Source organism: Phyllostomus hastatus, unplaced genomic scaffold (genome assembly GCF_019186645.2).
Source record: "Phyllostomus hastatus isolate PE091 unplaced genomic scaffold, TTU_PhHast_1.1 phas_scaffold_129, whole genome shotgun sequence".
In the NCBI taxonomy this organism is placed as follows: domain Eukaryota; kingdom Metazoa; phylum Chordata; class Mammalia; order Chiroptera; family Phyllostomidae; genus Phyllostomus; species Phyllostomus hastatus.
Genome location: NW_025334009.1, coordinates 840301 through 858094, shown reverse-complemented (window position 1 = coordinate 858094; position 17794 = coordinate 840301). Strand labels below are relative to the sequence as shown.

At 65.4% G+C, this 17794-nt stretch overlaps 1 protein-coding gene across 8 annotated transcripts in view; it reads right to left on the bottom strand.

The window, feature by feature from the left end:
• Positions 1-17794, bottom strand: part of CHL1 (cell adhesion molecule L1 like) — a 98662-nt gene that overhangs the window by 22976 nt on the left and 57892 nt on the right. For 7 of the 8 annotated variants that reach the window (XM_045856866.1, XM_045856865.1, XM_045856873.1 and 4 more), the window contains exons 5-10: positions 12851-12973; positions 11440-11610; positions 10427-10471; positions 8654-8777; positions 5669-5853; positions 2139-2270 (exon numbers count right to left, since the gene is read on the bottom strand). In XM_045856866.1, the coding sequence (XP_045712822.1) occupies positions 2139-2270; positions 5669-5853; positions 8654-8777; positions 10427-10471; positions 11440-11610; positions 12851-12973 (780 nt within the window). The remainder of the gene's footprint in view (positions 1-2138; positions 2271-5668; positions 5854-8653; positions 8778-10426; positions 10472-11439; positions 11611-12850; positions 12974-17794) is intronic. The other variant, XM_045856872.1, reaches the window with a different exon arrangement.

Here is a 17794-nt window from a genome sequence, read left to right as displayed (position 1 = left end):
GCAGCTCTCAGATTTCACTGGCCCTCCTCCAGGGGCTCAGAAAACAGGCCCAGCTGCCCGCTCTGTGGCAACGATCCCACCTCACCCCCCGACCCAAGCACAATTCTGGGAATGTGCTCTGGACGCAGCAGCATTTGACACTCCCGGTGCATTTCTTAGGGACCAAAGACAGCTGTGGACGTGACACAGGTGATGTCTCGGAACCCGCGGGCTCCGCTCTGACACGGCCGCCGTGTCAGCGAGCAGACGGTGTCGGCAAGGATGGGTGACCCAGCCCGGCCTGGAGTCTGGCACCGTGCCCGCGGCCCTGGCTGTGACAGTGCACACCAGCTGCGCAGAGGAAAACGCCTTGGCTGGGGTGTCGGGTGAGGGGCAAAGATGCTGAGATTTCAGTTTCAATGACGTTACAAGGTCGCCCATCAGCCTGTTTTCGTGCATCTCGCTGTGTCTCCGTCACAGGAAATAGTGCTGATGCTAAGTCCTGGGTTGCAGGAACCCGACTGCTACGCGTCTGAGTGGAACGTTTTCCTCGTACGGCTCTTCCCCTCCGAGAGCGGGGGGAGGAACGGGTTACACCGGACTGGGGGCTCCGTGGGGCCCGGGCCCTGTCTGTGGGCTGCGCACCGTGTCCCCAGCACACAGACGGCCGCTGTCACAGAGGGGCAGCCAGCCAGAACTTCGGGGTGCCTGGGGAACATGGACGCTGGGTGCGTCTTACTCCCGGGAGGGCCCTGCAGGAGGCAGAAGGACAGGGCCCCAGAGGTCATCCACACTCGCATCCTGACAACATGCAAACGTGTCACTGAACACGGCTGAAGGGACTTTACAGACGGCACACGGGTGAAGGACTGTGGCATGGGGAGACTGTCTGGGGTCGTCCAGTCACCCAGGCCAGCCCAGTGCAAGTCCCAGGCTCCTGGGAGTCAGGGCGCCTCTCCCGGCGGTGATGGGCCAGGGGAGAGGGCACCTCGGGGGCGAGTCACAGAGCAGAGGCCACAGCGTGGCAGGATCTGAAGAAGGAGGGAGGGAGCCAGGACCCAGGACCCAGGACCCAGGAGTGGGCCTCCTCCCGCAGGTGAGGGCACAGGAAGGGGGTTCTCTCCCTCCAGGACCCCCCAGAAAGGGGTGCCGCACCGCTGACTCCTGGACTTGGCCCAGGGCAGCTGGGCCGCAGGGCTGACAGATGATGGACGCACCTGGGTGCATTCACAGACCCTGGGGGCGCCGGTCACAGCAGCAACGGGAAACCAGGGTGGCCCTGCAGGACCACTGACCACATGTCTGGGGGCTGGGCAGGCGGGGAGCTCCTCCCTGCACTTCCCGCCAAGCTCTTCCGGATGCCGTGACCCCATGTCCGACCCCGCCCTTCGCACCTTGACTGCTGCGGCCTCTGGCAACCTCTTGAGACAGAGCCCGGCCCCTGAGCCCTCCGCCCCAGGGCTGCCCTCCGCCCCGGGGCTGCGCCCACACGGGATCACGGAAGGAACGCGGGACCAGGGCCTCAAGCCTGGGATGCAGCACAGCCGCCCACGCTCAGAGCCGGCGTCTGGGCCGGGGCGCCAGCGGCCGGGGACCGCTGCCCCCAGACGGCCCGGTCCCCGGAGGCCAGGCTCGCCGTCGGCGCGGAGCGAAGCACCCGTCGTCCCCGGCGGGGAGCGAGCCGCGTCGTGGGAGAAACGTCTGCCCGGACTCAGCAGCTCCCGGGGGCTGCTGGCCCTGCACCCCGCCGGGCTTGTCAGGAATATCATCGGATACAAAACGCGCGGTAACAGTTAGGCCTACGGTGGCGATTTGGATGCGGTAGAACGGGATTCAGAAAGGAGATGGAGTTCTAGGAGCTCAGAGATCTCCGGTCCTGGGTCATCAGCCCACCCTCGCTCAGCGCCGGGACTGTGGGCCAGTCCCGGGACCTGCGGCCGGCACCGGGTGGCGGGGGCCTGGGCCTGCCCTCCAAGGCCCAGGCTGGGTGCGCTATGGGCCCTGCAACTGCCGTCAGCCCGGACCCTGCTCCCTGCGCAGACCTGCTCCACGAAGACACCTGCCCACGCCCCTCCCGGAGAGCCCCGCTCCCCCGGGAAAGCCCCTCCCCTCCCGGACAGCCGCGCCCCCGCAGCCCCGCGCCCAGCAAGGGCACTGACCTTCGATGGGCAAGCCGTTGACTCGCCACCGGATGGTGGGCTTGGGCTCTCCTTCCGCCTCGCACAGCAGGATGACACTGGTCCCCGTGCTGTACACGCCGCTCTGGGGCTTCTTCACCCAGCGCGGGGGCTCTGGGGACACAGGCAAAGGGGGCCGTCAGGGGGGTCGCCCGGGCTGCCAGGCCCGCGAACGTCACGGCCTGCGCTTCCGAGACGCTCCAGCAGGTGGCGGACACGCAGGGCTTCCCGGCAGAGTGCAGAGAGTGCCGCAAGGCCGTGCGCTTGTGCGAGTGTGCATGCGTGCTAGCGTAGTTAGAGTGTGCACGCACCCGAGTGCATGCACAAATGTGTGCGTGGGTGCGAGCGTGCGTGCGGGCACACGCGTGTGTCCATGCGTTCTCCCTTGGACTCCGAGCAGGGATGGGAAATTCAGCGTGCTCAGCCGTCCGGGGTCCCTGCTCAGCGGCAGGGGCACCTGTCTGTCCCCGGGCCGGGAAACGCGGGGGCAGGGGCACGTGTGTCTGGCGCTGGCCACGCTCACGTGCGTGCAGCAGCAGGGATTTAAGACGGCTGCTGTTAAAGACGTTTTTGAATAAAACCACAGTGCTCAGCACTTCCTTCACTTCTGTGTCTGCTTATCTGGGAAAGAGCCTGAGGAGCGTCCTCTCCCGCAGAGCTCTCCGTGAAAGGCGCAGGAAGCCCTTTAAAAGCCAGGGTTCCGCTCCGCCCGCCCAGCGCAGCAGGAAGAGACACACCACGGACACGACCTGCAGCTCCCGGCGCCAGATGCAGCCGTGCCGCCGCCCCAAGGGCGCCCCCGGGCGGCGGAATGAGACCCTGTCTCCAGCGCAGACACCTCGGCCACGTTCTGTCACCTGAAGAGCACGGCCGGGCGGCCGGGAGCGAGCTGAAGATTTAGACTAGAGTGTGAATGGCTTGAGCAATCTGATTTCCTAGAGCACTGCACAATCCCTGCAGGGACTAACTCCCGTCCAGTGCCGCTGGCTTATTCCCCCCCTGCCCCCGGGACGTTCGGATTTCCATTTTAGTTAAAAACCGTAAGTCTCTAAAGCACGTGGATACGAAGAATGGAAAGTGTCATTTAAGCACTGTTTCAAAGCCAAGGAGGGGAAAAGGGTTACTGGAAAAACGTCCTCTGAGAGTTCGCTTCCTGGCCGCTGTCGTCAGTTTGGCTCAAATACACGCGGAGATGTCCTCCACCGACTTGGGTACGTCTTGTATTGGCATGACGCATGTGTGTATAATGAACGCGCGAGGCCGTGCATGTGCACGTGTGTGCCGTGCACTCCTGCACACAGCCGCTGCCGCTCTGTCACTAAACAAGCAGAGCCACAACCTCGGACGCCTGCGGAGAGGAGCTGCGAACCCCCAGCGACCCTCCTGCTGTCCCGCTCCCGCAGGGGGCAGGCCCTGGAAACGCAGTGGCCCCCAGAGCCGGCGGCTGCGGCTGCTAGCGCTGTGCTCGGCGGTGCGGGGCCGCAGGGGGGGCGCGGCGGCGGAGGGCGCGAGCACCGCAGGACGCATGCGCGGCCGCGGCACAATGGGCCTTTGAGAAGGGCTCGGTGCTGGGCGCTCGCGGCGGCCCCCCTCCCGGACCCCGGCGCTTCGGCGCGAGTTTCCGAGCAGGAGACAAAAGGGGGGAAAGGGGAAGGCCCGGGGAGGCCGGAGAGAAGTGAATGGAAGCGCGCGGGTGCGCCCGAGTGATGGATGACCGCTGTGCGTTCTCCGCCTCCTCCCGCGGACAAGGCCCAGGCTCCGTGGGGCCGGTGCGCTCCTCGCGGGCCTGGGGAGGGGCGGCTCCCGGGCCCGGTCAGCGCCTTCCCGTTAGGGGGGAAGGATTAACTGCTCCCAGTAAAAACAGTATTTGCATCTCAATGGCGCTAATCGCTGCCCCGTGAATAGCGGGGACAATTTGCCCAGGAAACCTGTGTTCCTTTGGAGTCCTACAGCCACATTTCAGACCGAATAATGGGTTTTACATCCTTGACTTTTTTTTTATTTTTTTGCAACCCTTGCAATTCGTTTGAAAGCTGGCCCTGCAGTCGAGAAGCCGTGGCCAGATTGTTAAAATATTCCGCTCGGCGGCGCGGCCCCAGCCATCTGGAAGGGTTTCCAGGAGTCAGCAACTCGTCGCCGGAGCAGCCCGCCACCGGAGGGCCTGGCTCCCGGGCCGTGTTTGTGCTGGGGCGGCGCCCGGCCTGGCCGCACTCGGCGGTCATGGACGGTGACCACAAATGCAGGCCCCGTGCCCTCTCCAGCCCTTGCTGTCCGAGCTCCTCTGCGACTGCCGGGCGGACGTCCCGGGAACCAGCCCCTCTCGGCGCGCACAGTGGGCTTCCTCCCGTCTGGCTTTGCTGTCGCTGCCCACGGAACGTGTCGCCCCCTCACCCCTGCCCCCCCCTTCAGTTCCTCCAACGCTCCACCTGCGGGAGGGGTGTGACCCAGCAGTGCTCGCCGGGGTTGGCGGTGTGTCTGAGTCTTCATTCCTCCCACTAACTGAGACAGGGGGCCTTCACCCGGGAGTTCCCTGTGCAAACGGGAGCTGTAGAGGTGAACTTGACCGGAATGTGGACGGAAGCCCCAGAGCGCCAGTCCCCCAGTGGAACCCCGACCGGGACAGTTCCCTTCCACACCAAGAAGACCACACGGCCTGCAGAGTGCGACGAACCAGGCATCACCCCAGGACGTGGCTGGTACAGCCAACTGCACCTCGTGTGGGACCTCGGTGCGATCAGCCCCAGGGGCACGGTCCGCACCCATCGAGCTCCCTGAGGACAAGGGGCCCTGACCTCCGCCCCCTCCCCTCTGCGGCCCCAAAAACCGCCGCCGCAGCACTGTGGACCGAAGGCATATGTTCACGGGGAGAGGGCCTCCGTGTCCTCTGCATTTATCTGCACCTTCCAGAGGCAGGTGGCGTCACTGCCCATGACCCACCCAGTGCAGGTCACCTGCCCCCAGCTGTGGGCAGCAGAGGACGGACAGACAGGTGCCCAGGGGAAGAGCCCAGACAGCGCCTTGTCTGCCCACTCGTTCCACCGGGGCAGACGCCGCGGTGTGGACGGCGGCCTGAGGCCGCAGCACGCTGAGGGCAGACGGGAGCGCAGCCCCCACTTTGCTCCTGCATGGCGATGCGTCCTTCCGTGGCGAAGCTCGCCTCTTTCGTGACAGGACCCAGTGCGGGGCTGCGGGCGCGCACGACGGGGGTCCGTCTTCACGGGCTGACTGACGCGGGGACCAGGTCCAACCGCTGTCTGAACACGCCCGGAAACCCCCGCGCTGGGTCCCGCGTGTGCGGTCTCCCTCGTCACCGGTCCCCGCCTCCGCGGCTCTGCGGGGTGGCTCACAGACCCTCGGCAGCGGGACGCGCAGGGCCCGCTCGCCAGCCAGAGCGGGGAGAGCTCACCCGTGCTCTCACGCGTGCTCTGCAGTGTGGGTGCACTGCGTGTGCGCGTGCGACTCCACGCAGCTGTCACGCGGGGGACACAGGTCGGCGTGGGCGGCGCGCGTACCTTCGACCGTGACGTGGAAGTCGTGCGTGGCCGCCCCCAGGGGGTTGGTGGCCGTGCAGCGGTAGCGCCCCCGGTCCTCGTAGGAGACCTTCTCTACCTTCAGCACCTTGCCGTGGCCTTCTCTGGTCTCCCTTCCTCTGGGCAAGTCACCGCCCATCTTCTCCCACTCGATCTGCGGGGTCGGTCTGGGAAACAATAAGTAAACCATAAACATCTTTTAAAATAAAACGGGAAGGACCCTGTGGGATGGACCTTGTATCACGTGGCTTTGCTGCGTCCCGGCACGGCCCTGCCCACCGCCGCCGTGGCCGTGGGCCGGCTCAGGTCTGCGCCATCGCCACCTCCTTCGGCCGCACCCCCCTCCAGACCCTCCCTCTTCTGTCCGCAGGGCGTGCGTGCGGGACACTCGGGGGCAGCCCGATGGAGGACAGACACACAGAAGCTCCCCGGGGTTTGTTTCCAGTGTGCGGCCTCCCTGGGGGTGATCTGAGGTGGCCGGAAGTAACCGCCCCTCCCCTGTGTGCGGCCGGAAGGCAGGGCGGCGGAGAACCCGCTGTCAGCCGGGGGCGGCGGCCCTGGGGCCCCTCTGCCCCCACGGGAGCCGATTCTCCAGCGTGGGGCTCGGAGCCGAGAGCCCAGTGGTGGCCAGCCGGTGGGGGGAGGAGCCGGGCGGACAGGCCCGGGAGGAGGGGACCCCCCGTGTCCTGACGGGGAAAGGCGAGATGTCGCAGCCAAAACACACACCCGCGGAAAAGCAGAAACGAAACAACCCGAGCCAAGGAGCTGTCACTCTCCGCGAGGGGCGGGTCTCTCTCTCCTGCTCCCTAAGGGGACGGGGGTGGGGGTGCAGCCAGACACGCAGGCAGCAGCGCCCGATGGCTCTCGCGAAGGAGAAGTCACGGGAGAGCCACGTGGGCCGAGAGCGGGACCGGCGGCCTGTCCTCTGCCCCCTGCGGCCTGGCCGACAGCACGGAGGGAAGGAACCCCTTCTGGCTGCTTTGATCGATGCTGCTTTTTGTCCCTCACTATATTCTTTTTGTTATCGACAAAAAAAAATCCAAAAACGTGAACAGGTATTGAGCAGGTTCTGAAGATGGGGCTTATTATAATCCTTTCCCCACGAGGCTCCGAGAAGTTAACTCGTGGTGGTCTCTGGGGGGCCGGGGGGGGGCAGGTGGCGCCTCAGAACCTGACCTTGGCTCCCAGGGTGCCCTTTCTGTCACCGAGAACCGTGGTGTTCCTTGGGCTCCGGCCGGCCCTTTCCCGTCCCTGATAGTGTATTCTTGGACTACGGGCATGTAGCCAAATCAGTCAGTGATCGGTTCATAACGGCACTGCCTACTGTTGTTCGGCCGATCGGCCCAGGTGGCCCTGACAGGCGATGGCCAGGACAGTCACTGGGATGCCCACGGCCGCTACAGGTGCCACGAGGAGAACTTCCCACCCGCCCACGCCTGAGCCCCCCCGCCCCGCGGGCGAGCGCGTCCTGCCCTCAGAGCGGAACCGCGGCTGGTGGACCTGCCGAGAGCACGCGGCAGACGGGTGGGCGGGCAGGCGGGCGGGCTTCCTGAGCTGACACTGAACAGGTGCTTCCCCGGAGCCCGCGGCCGGCCGGCTGGTCGCCCGTCTGCCCACGCGGCAGCGTGCCAGGCCGCAGGCTGCTCTGCACCCCCCCGGCCACCCCCCCCCCCACGCCGGGATTTCGGGAGCCGGCACTTTCTCGGGGCTGGCGTTCGCTCTCTGCAGGGGCTTTGTCTGTTTGGTTTGGGTTTTGCCAGTCGTTGAGAATCAGTCTAATCCTCTAAAACCCGCCCCCTGGACGAGGGGGAAAGAGTGGCTATACCTATCAGTGACCGTACAACGTAACTTCTCCAGGGGCATGTAGCTACACTACCGCAAGCAGGTTCAGCTCCATCCTTGCCAAGTTTTTTCTTTGTTCTTTCCTATTTCATTTGAGGAAGGCTCACGAACAGTGTTTGAGCACCGAAGGGCCGAAGAAAACTGTCTTGCTCAGCCCGTGTGGATGCGCGAACACACACTCGGTGCAAAGCTCGGGTTCTGCACAGGCCCCTGCCCAGCCCGGGTCGCTCTCCCCCTCTGTCTGCAGGGCGGCCTCCGCCAGGGGCGCTGTGCCCCCACCTACGCCTGCGACTCCGCAAAGCAGAGGGGCGGGGCGGGCAGGCACCCTCAGGCCGCCAGCCCGCGGAGGGGAGCTGCAGCGTCCCTTCCACCTGACACGCACCCGGTGGGAGCGGGAGTGCGCAGGCACCCGGGCGCGAGCAGTGTGAGTGGGTGTGCAGAGTGCGAGTGTGTGTGTGGGCAGCAGGTGTGGGCAGCGGGTGTGAGCAGTGGGTGTGAGCAGTGGGCGTGCACAGTGGGAGTGTGTGTGAGCAGCGGGTGTGAGCAGTGTGTGTGAGCAGCAGGTGTGAGCAGCAGGTGTTAGCAGTAGGAGTGTGTGTGAGCAGTGGGTGTGCACAGTGGGAGTATGTGTGAGCAGTAGGTGTGAGCAGTAGGTGTGAGCAGTGGGAGTGTGTGTGAGCATCAGGTGTGAGCAGCAGGTGTGAGCAGCAGGTGTGAGTAGCGGGTATGCGCTGTGGGAGAACTACAGCCCGCCGGTGGGAGGGAGACCAGGCACCCGGGGGAGAGGCCCCAGGCCTGGCCTGCACGGGGGGCGGGGGGGGGAGGGGGGCAGGTGGCTGCGGCCTCGGGCTCCGGGCAGGGCACCCAGCGACTCAGCTCGGGGGACGCTGCCCTCGCCGCCTCTGTTCACGTCGCCATCACAGGCGGGCAGAGCGACCGAACTGTAACCAGGCTCTGTCCTGGCTGAACCGGGGGGGTCAGGGGGAAGCCACAGCCCCGGAGGTGGGGTGACCCCCCGGGAGGGGGCGGGCGAGGCAGAGATGTCGGCCGTGCGTGCGTGCAGCACAGGCGTCTCCCTGCGCACGCCGTGGCGGGGACGGTCGGGGGGGGGGGGCGGCCACTCACAGGCCCTCGGCGAAGCACTCCAGCAGCAGCGTGTCCCCGCGCAGGACGGTGACCGGGTGCTCGGGGCCCCTCTCGGCATCCGGCGGCAGCAGCAGCTTGGGCTCCCTCTGCTTGATCGAGTTCGCTAAACGGAAGAGAAGTCTCCGGTTTCCCTCCAGCCCAGGGCCCAGTGCCCGTGCCACCGAAACGCAGGTGGCCCTGCACCCCCCACAGAGACGCGGGCTCGCCCCTCCTCCGAACACGGGGCCGCGGACACACACGGGCTCCCTCTGGGCCTGAGGCTCGGGGGGCTGCAAGCGAGGGGCCGAGGAAGCCGGTCACCGCCACGCCTTGAGGGGCAGGGGAGGACTCGGGGCAACCAGTCCTGTGGCGGAGGCCGTTCCGCGAGCCAAGGCCGTATGTGACTCCACGTCCTCACGGCCGCCCTGTCGGCCCCGCTCGCGGGCTCTGTGTGTGTTTGTCTCTCGCTGGACGTGCCCGGGTGCCGCCGAGGGCCCTGCTACCCTGCAGCCTCGGGGGCCTGCCCGAGGGACCCTCACTCGGGACGCCCGTGGGGGACACTGGGCGCCCGTGAACTCGCCACACTCCTCGTGTGACGCCGGTGTCTCCGGGCTCTGAGGGACACAAGCTGGACAGGCCTGTGGCGACCTCGCTGACCACACACAGGGAAGTGTCCCTTGGGTGATCTAAGGAAACTTCCCCAGGAATGCTTTCCGAATACAGTGGCAAGTGAGGGGCCCCCATGCTCCACGCTCCTCTGGACGGTGTTTCCACACTGTCCTCAGCGTGGGGGGCCGGGCTGGGGGGGGGCCGGGCTGGCGGGGCACCAGCCGGAGCCTCCTCTCAGGTGTGCCTCCGACGACGGCTATCAACACCGCCGTTCAGTTGCAGTCAGAGAGTTCACGTTACATATCAGTTACGTGAATGTCCGTGCCAACGCAAATATAAATCCTATCTGTGTGCTCACGTGTCAGCAAGAGCAGCACTAAAACAGGTGTGTCTCTGGTGTGCGGTGAAGGTGTCATGTCCACATCGGAGTTGTGGACATCAAAGACTGTGGTGACCCCAGGCGGCGCCCCTGGCCCCGCTGACACTGCAGGAGATGCTCGAACTAGGCCACTGGCCCCGGTGACGTAGAGGCCACCGGCCACACACATACACGTGGCCCCTGGAGTTACGGAAACGAGCTCACCGAGGACCACTCGGGCTTACTCCGGCAACGTCCGCAGAACACTAGCTCTGGTGCAGACGAAAGTGTCCCCCCCCCCGGCTTAGGAAGAAACAGAAAATACCTCACGGGCAAGACAGGCTGGGAAATGCTCAGGCCCCTGGCGGCAGGCAGGCCCGTGTGACCCGTCCCGGGAAGCCCCGCGGGAAAAACCTTTTCGCTTTCGCAAACGTGGTTTCCTTTCTGCACACGACAGCTGCCAGCCAGGTGTCCGCTGGCCAGGAGGGACCCCCGGGGAGACTCGGAATAACCGCTCCGCTAAAACGATGCACGTCTACATGCGGTGGTGCGTGTCTGTGCGTGTGAACCACACTATGCACGCACACGTGGTTGTCTTTACACAGTCGTGCATTTGTGAGCGTCACCCTTTTGCATATATGGAAGGTGGTGTGACAGACGGCTGGATGCTGAGAGGTCCCCCCTGACGTGAACTCTGGTACCCTAACAGACGCACGACGGTATCGGAGGGAAAACCCACACTCGGAGACGACAGTGAGCTCCCACGGCCGGCACCAAGGCCAGCACACTACCCACGGTCCACTTACCCTCAGAACCAGTTTCTGTGGATGGGCCCGAGGAGTTACGCTTTACTGAAATGAAAAAAATGGAAGAAAAAAAAAACTCACAAACACAATGGTGGATGTGGACACCAACAGAGAATGAGGAGTCACAGTGCTGTCCCGGAAACGTCACAAGATGAGGTGTGACCCGGCTTCGCTAGAACGTGCTCTCGAGGGAAGCCGTGGGAACGAGTGTTCGCACGCAGCCCCGCCCCGCACCACCGCCGCAGACGGTGGGCCCCGGTGCGGAGGGTGCGGAGGTCACCTCCAGGGAAGGGAGCCGCGGCCGCCCCGGCTGCCTGCCGCAGGGAAGCCCTGGCGGGGTGAGTCTCGTGTACCGGTGAGAAAGTCGCCGCCCAGGCGGACAAGGGCGCGCCCACGCCGACAGCGGCCCCAGTGGCACCAAGCACCTCACCTTGCGAGTCTGTGGTTCTTCCACCCCGCCCCCCACCATGGGGATGTGCTCCCACGCGGGCACCCAGGCCCGAGGAGGGAGAGAAGCGATTCAAATGACTCGGTCTACTTGGGAAAGAAGGAAAGCTTGGCGTGAGAGAAATTGTGATACTGCTCCTTTGGCCCCGGCTGGTGTGGCTCAGCGGATGGAGCACCGGCCTGCGAACCAAAGGGTCACCGGTTCGATTCCCAGTCAGGGCACATGCGGGCGTTGCGGCCCAGGTCCCCAGTAGGGGGCGCACGAGAGGGGCACACACTGAAGTTTCTCTCCTTCTCTTTCTCCTTCTCTTCCTCTCTCTGTCTCCACAGGAGTGAATTGTGCCCTAGCTGCGCTCAGAAGGGAGTTTGGTTTTCTGGCTGGGAGCAAGGGGGCCCCACAGAGCTGTGAGGGCCGGCGTCTTGCACCAGGGCGGCGGCGTCTCTGCCGCTGAACTGGACGTGGAGGAAAACGTGGCCCGGCTCCCGCCGGCCCCAGCAGGGAGGAGGTCACAGACACGACGCGTGTGCCCGGCAGCCGCGGCGGAAGGGGCACCGGCTGTACTCACAGCTGCTGACCGTCAGCTTCATGGGCATCTTCTGCACGATGGTCCGCAGCCTGGGGAAGGCGGCGAAGCAGCAGTAGTCGCTGCGGCTGTCCCTCTCCTCCACGTTGGCGAAGTACAGGTCCCCCTCCTGGCTCATGTGCACCCGCTCGTCCTGCTCGATGTGCTCCAGCTCTGGGGGGGAGCGGCTGTCGTCAGGGGTGGGGGGGGGGGGGGGCGGCGGCCCTCGGCCTGGCCGGGCGTCTCGGCTGCTCTGAGCACCGGCCCCCCCACCCCGAGGCTGCGGGTCCGCTCCCCGGTCAGGGCGCGCGCACACACACACACACACACACACACACACACGAGTCAGCAGTGAGCAAGGCACCGCCACCATGGGGGCCCACAGACCAGTGTTCCTCTCTTCCTTCCTCTCTTCCTTCTCCCCCCTCTCTCTCTCTTTCTCTCAAACCCGTAGCTGAAAACTGAAAGGGGTGGGGGGGGACACAGTGCTTCACTGTTTCCCGTCTTCCGTTTACGGCTTCTCTCCTTCTCCGGCCTCAGCACGGGAGCCGTGCGTGAGCAGGAAGAATGAGAAGACGACAGGCCCCCCAGGAGCCCGCTCTTCCCCGGGACCCGAATGTGCACATGCACCCCGCCCCCGGGCCCCCGAGTCTGCTCGGGGGTGCACCGGGCGTGTCGGAACACGGGTCCGACTCAGACTCAGACAACGGCCTCGTGACCGCTGCTCCCTTCTTAGGGGGACAATGCTTCAAAGGGGTCTCCCCGATGCCGTCTCTGAGAAAGGGACCCCTCTTTCCTGGACGCGGCCGAGAGCGCCCAGGGGCGACGGCACCCGGCTGTCTGGCTGCAGCCGAGAGGCGCTTCCTGAGCTTCCTGCGAGCGCTGCACCAACGTCCCCGTTCTCCCCGCGGCCCCAGGAGAGAGAACATTCAGAGACGCTGGGAAGACACGTCCCAGACGTGGGCTCTGCCGGATGCTGGGACGCCAACTCGAGAGCTAGCGAACGCTCCGGAAAACCAACCGCAAGGCTAACGCCAGCTTCCCTGCAGGTCCCTGCACGCCGGGGGGAGGGGGGTGAGCCTGGCTGAACCGGGAACACGGTGCCGCTGGCAGCAGACCGGCGAGCCCGCGCTGAGCGGCCCCCTCCCGGAGGTGGGAGGGTGGTCTGGGCACAGACCACCACATTCTGCATGGAAACAAGCGCATCACCAGCCTCTGCTCTCCCCCGTGGGGCCACACCACGCAGGGACACGGTGAGTGGCTCCCAGCGCGTCCACAGACACACGGCGGGGCGGGGGGGCACGCTTCAAACCCGGGGCAGACTGCAGGTGGGCTGAGTCCCCCAGACAGGGCGGCCGTGGCGGCCCTGCGTCTCCCGGGCCAGGCACTCGGCGCGGGGGCGGGCGGGACTCACCGATGTTCATCCAGTAGATGTGCAGTGGGGGCAGGCCGGCGGGGGGCTTGCAGCGCAGCACGACCGAGTCCCCCTCCTCCACCTCCAGGGGCTCGATCTTCTCCTTAGGGAACTTGGGGACGTCTGCAGAGGAAGCCATTGGAAGGAAGGCACTACGTCAGAACTACCGCCCAAGGGCACGAGCGACATCTTAACGCGTCTTCTCTGGAAAGATCAGAGACATTGTGGCAAGCTCGACACCCCCAGCCCTGGGTCTCATCTCTCCCCTGTGGGGAGGGGTGGGGGGGCACCCCCCACGGGTTCAAGGACACTCGGGCACCAGGGAACCCAAGGTGGGAACCCACTGGGATGTCGTCACCGCCACACGCGCTCCTGCCTGCCTTTCTGCTCAGGGGACTGTCAGCTCCAGGTCCCAACGCCAGCGCTGACTGCGTACTTTCATGGATGATTTTTGCACGGCAGCTTCAAGAACGCGCAAAATGCCTGTGCCCTCGGAGTCGCCCCGGCCCCGCGGAGGAGCAGGGCCCCGGAAGGCACTCGCTCCTTCCCAGGGAAGGGACGGGGCTCCCCGGGCAGAATGCACGGGTGTCCCATCACCGGAGCCCCGGCTTCCGCCGCGGCTCGGGGAAGACCCTGTCGCTCCCAGACGCCCGCAGACGTGCTCCCGTCCGTCCGGCTCCTCCCCCGCAAGCAGCCCCCGCATGTCCTGCCCGGGAAGCTGCTGCCACCTCCTGCTGGTGCACCAGCTGGCCGCACCGAGTGGCTTTTTGTCCAAAATCAAGGGCCCTTCAGAGACTGGTGTGGCAGGGCGCAGGGCGGTCCTCACAGCGCCGGGCCAGGTGGGCTGGGGCTGGCTTCTGTCACGGGAGGGTCCCTGCTGGCTCCAAATCCCCCCCCCCCCGGCCCCCTGTCACCCCTTTCCAGCATGTTCTCCCAGCAGGTCTGGAAGCGCACCTGGGACAGCCGCCAGCTGGGGGGCCATGCGGTGCCCACGGAGAGGCAGAAAGCCTGATCCCCATGCACGTCCACCGGGCTCGGGTCCCCAGGTGAACAGCAGCGCCGCCCACCTGCCGCCCGGTCTCGGCCCTGACCCAGAGCCACCTCCCCGCACCCGAACCACTGCACAGGGAGCCCGCCGCAGGCTGGGACGCGCGGCGGCTCACACGCCGGCCCCACCCGAAGCCCCAGGCTCTCACCCCTCGTTTCGTGTGACGGCTTCCCCTGACACCCAGGGCGCACTGGCCCTGAAGTCGGTGTGGGGGGGGTCAGGGGCCAGTCCCCCGACCCCTCTGACTGTCTGACACTCGGACACGAGGCGCGACCCCGGAGGGGAAACCCGGACTCCGACGCAAAGAGCCCGCGGTTCCCACTGAACAAGCGAACGGCGCAGGCCCGGCCGGGGCACTGCTTCCGAGACGGCGTCCTCCCACCGTGCGGCCGCCGACGAGACAGACGCACGGAGCCCCGGTCGGAGGGCCGCCCCCTGCGAGAGCTCAGAAACCTGACGGTTCCAGCGCATCCTGTTGCCAGGGAAGAACGCCCGTCCCGCGTCGATTAAATCGAGATCCCAAAACCCCAACCCTGCACGTGGGAACACGCCGTTCACCTGCCCTCCAAGGCATCACTGATTAAAAAAAACAAAACGAGGAAAAGAAAATGTGCAAGTCCTCCAAAGCCTTCAGCACGTCCCATAAATCTCCGGAGCAGCCTTTGGCCGAAGGTGGCCCCGGTGTCTGGAAACAGGGAAGAGTATTTATCCGTGTGATAAAACTCAAGGTCTGAGAACAGACATCACAAAGGACATTAATTTTCAGGTTTTTTAGGTCCGACCCTTTGACTGGGAAACCATTCAGTGAGCCCGATGCCGTGTGGGAAAGCCAACGTTTTGACACCCACGGGTGAGCGTGAAACTTAATCTCCGTGAGTCGACAGCAGGCCGGGAGTCTGCGCGGGTTCAAATGCAGACACGCCCCCGTTTACAAGTCACCCCGGCCGGGGGCGGCGGCTACCTGTGTCGTGGGTCCGGGAGACACGCGGGGTGTGCTGAGTTGGGACACCAGCAGCTCTGCGCAAAGTGGCTCCGGATGACCACCTTCCTGGGTGCTGGGCTCTGGCTCGTCCCAGATGGGCGGTCCACCCCTCCAGAGCCCCCACCGCTCGCGGGGGGCCTGACCAGACCGGACGGGGCTATTCTCTGGGCCCACGTCAAACGTCTGATCGCTGGCTGTGTCTCGTATCCAAACGATGCCTCGACCGTTGTCCGAGACATCACGCAGACGGCAGCTCAGCCCGCACCCAGGGGGACCGGGAATGCCCAGTCGCCAAGGCCGCCGGGCCCTGGTGGGTGGAGGGGGACCCCGACCAGGAGAAGCAGGATCTCATGTCGCCACCTTCACTCCACGGGGGGCCGGGACGGTGGAGGGGAGGAAAGAGGTCCCCTCCCCCAGGCCCTCCGGCCGTGCCCCCGGGGGGACGTCTCTCCAGGAAACCGCCCCCCTGCCCCCCTCCCCACTGCACCGTGAATCTCGAGGAGAGCGGCCGGCCGGGAGGAGGGCTCCGTGAGGCTTGCTGAGTGCGGGACCGGCTCTCCGCACTGCACCGGCAGACCCCGCTGGCAGAGCGGCCCTTCCCGGGCCTGGGCGCAGCGCACTGCGCTTGTCCGGAGCTTGTCCTCCGACCCCTCCCCTGGCCAGCCCGAGGGCAGGGCGGTCACCAGCAGGGCACTGTGCGTGTGTGCACAGGAGGCCCCGGCCTGTGGGGGCTCTGCCCGCCTGGGCACTCCAGTGGCTGGAGCCCTCAAGGCTACGAGTGGAAGCTTGAAGGAGCGAGAGAAATGCATCACAAAATTCAGACCACAGAGCTTCCACTGATATGAAAAAGGATCAAATCTCTGCGGTGCAAGAGAAGGTCAGGGGGCACAGGCTGGAGAAAGCTATGACTGGTCAGTCTCTGATTTGCAAACCCCTCGGGCCTGGGGTTCTGGTCCTACTCAGAACACAAAGGACCCCAGAAAGCGGCAAGGTGGTGAAGCAGTTTCAGGAGAGATGGAGCACGGCGCCCGAGGAACCGATTTATTTCCCCCTTTTCACAGCGGCAGGAAAACGAGGCAATCGCCCACCACTTAGCTCAAACCCCTGCAGCTCTGACTCCGGCGCCCGCGGGGCCCGGCCAGAGCCCCCCTGACACTGTTTGGGTCTGCGCTGGGCCTGCCCTGATCGCCAGAGAAAACGTCTTTTTAAAGATCCTTGGAAGGCAGCGCTGTAGACTGGAACGAGCCATTTCCAGCTCTGCAGTGGGACCAGCTGCCTGCCGCCTTCTCTTTTCTGTCTCCATGGCAACCACCAGAATTCGGGTTAGGGATCAGCCGCGTCTCCTTCAGCAGCTTTCCAATAACCCCCCTCGCTCGCTCTCCCTCATCTTGTTTCAGCTGAGAGACGGCAGGTGACGGATGGGTGGGCAGGCACGCACATACACAGGCAGGTAAGGAGGTGGAGGAGAGACTGATTGATCTGGTTTTATGATCCGCGACCCATAATTTTCAGAGCAGTCCTTTCTGACCCAGAATCCATTACCCTTTGCTACTCAACGTGACCTTGAACGTGGACTCCGGAGGTCGCTTCCAAGGACACACGTCGCTGCCCTGTCCTTCACCGTGACGCAGAACCCCACCCACCAGCCCAGGACGTGGGACTCGGGCCGATCGCTGGGCTCCAGGCCCATTGGTTTCACATGCACAAAGGGGCCGTTTGAGGAGTAGACAAAAGGGTGAAAAGGAGGAAGGAAACACGACTCACACTCCTCTAGGCACCGCCCATCACACACAAGAAACGCCGTTGCCGCCGGGGCCTTCCTGCCGGGTGCCCCTCAGTCATACCCCCCACCCCCCGGGTCCCATCAGAGATGGCCGCTGCCCTGAATTTTACTTTGCATCATAACCTCACCCCACGAAACTACACTCCCGGACAACATCTGCTCTCACCTACGTGTGAGCTTCCACAGACAGAACCACAGTGCACGCATGGTCGACCTGCTCCCGGGGCTCACCCACGCCCCCCGCCCAGTGGTCGTCTCCCTCTGCACCCGCGCTGGCCCTCTCCTCTGCGCCACTGGGATGGGACTGGCGGGTCTCCGGGACGTTGCTAACGCCCGCCCCGCCGACTCAGAGCCTCCCGAGCCGCTCTCACATGGGCCGGGCAACAGGGGCGCCGGGGACAGGGCTTCCCCGGAGGAGGTCGAGAGCTGGTGTCTGCAAACCTGCGGCCTGGGCCCTGGGAGCCGCACGCCCCGACTGGAGCCTCGGACTCTGGGGCGTCGTCCGCGGCGTCATGGGGCCGGGCGCTCTCACCGCCTGGGTCGCGGCGGGTCGGTCTCTGGGTTGAGCACCTGCCCGCCCACCTCTGTGTGGGTTCCTCCAGCCCCCGGTGCACGCTCCCGTCTCGGGCCACTCTGTTATTTCCTGGGAGTCTGTGCGATCATTCGCACACTCACACACGATGTTGCATTTGGTCATCTCCGCAGGCAGCTGCCCGTCCTGCGCGGTGGCTGACCTCTGCCCCATCCGGGGATGGTCTGAAGAAGAGAGGGGCTGAAGGTCAAGTGCAGCCCAGTGCCCTTCGGCGACCTCCCCTTGGAGCCTGCGGACGGCATGCTGAAGAGCCCCCCCGGCCCCCGGGTGTCGCGAATGCTGTCCAAGTCTTTCTCTGACACCCAGACCACGGTTCCACTGCACGGGCGGGCAAGTCCTCCGTCCACCTGGAGGTCTGTGCTTGGTCACGCTGCAGAAGAACTGCATTTCAGCCCCGCCGAGGCTTCCAGTCCAGGAACGGCGGCGTTTTCCCCGTGCATGTCGGTCTCTGAAGACGTTTTTCCCTGATTATGCACAACGCCCAGCCCTGGACCTTCCACACCTGTCTGCTGGACCGACGCTTGGTGGCGGCCGACCGA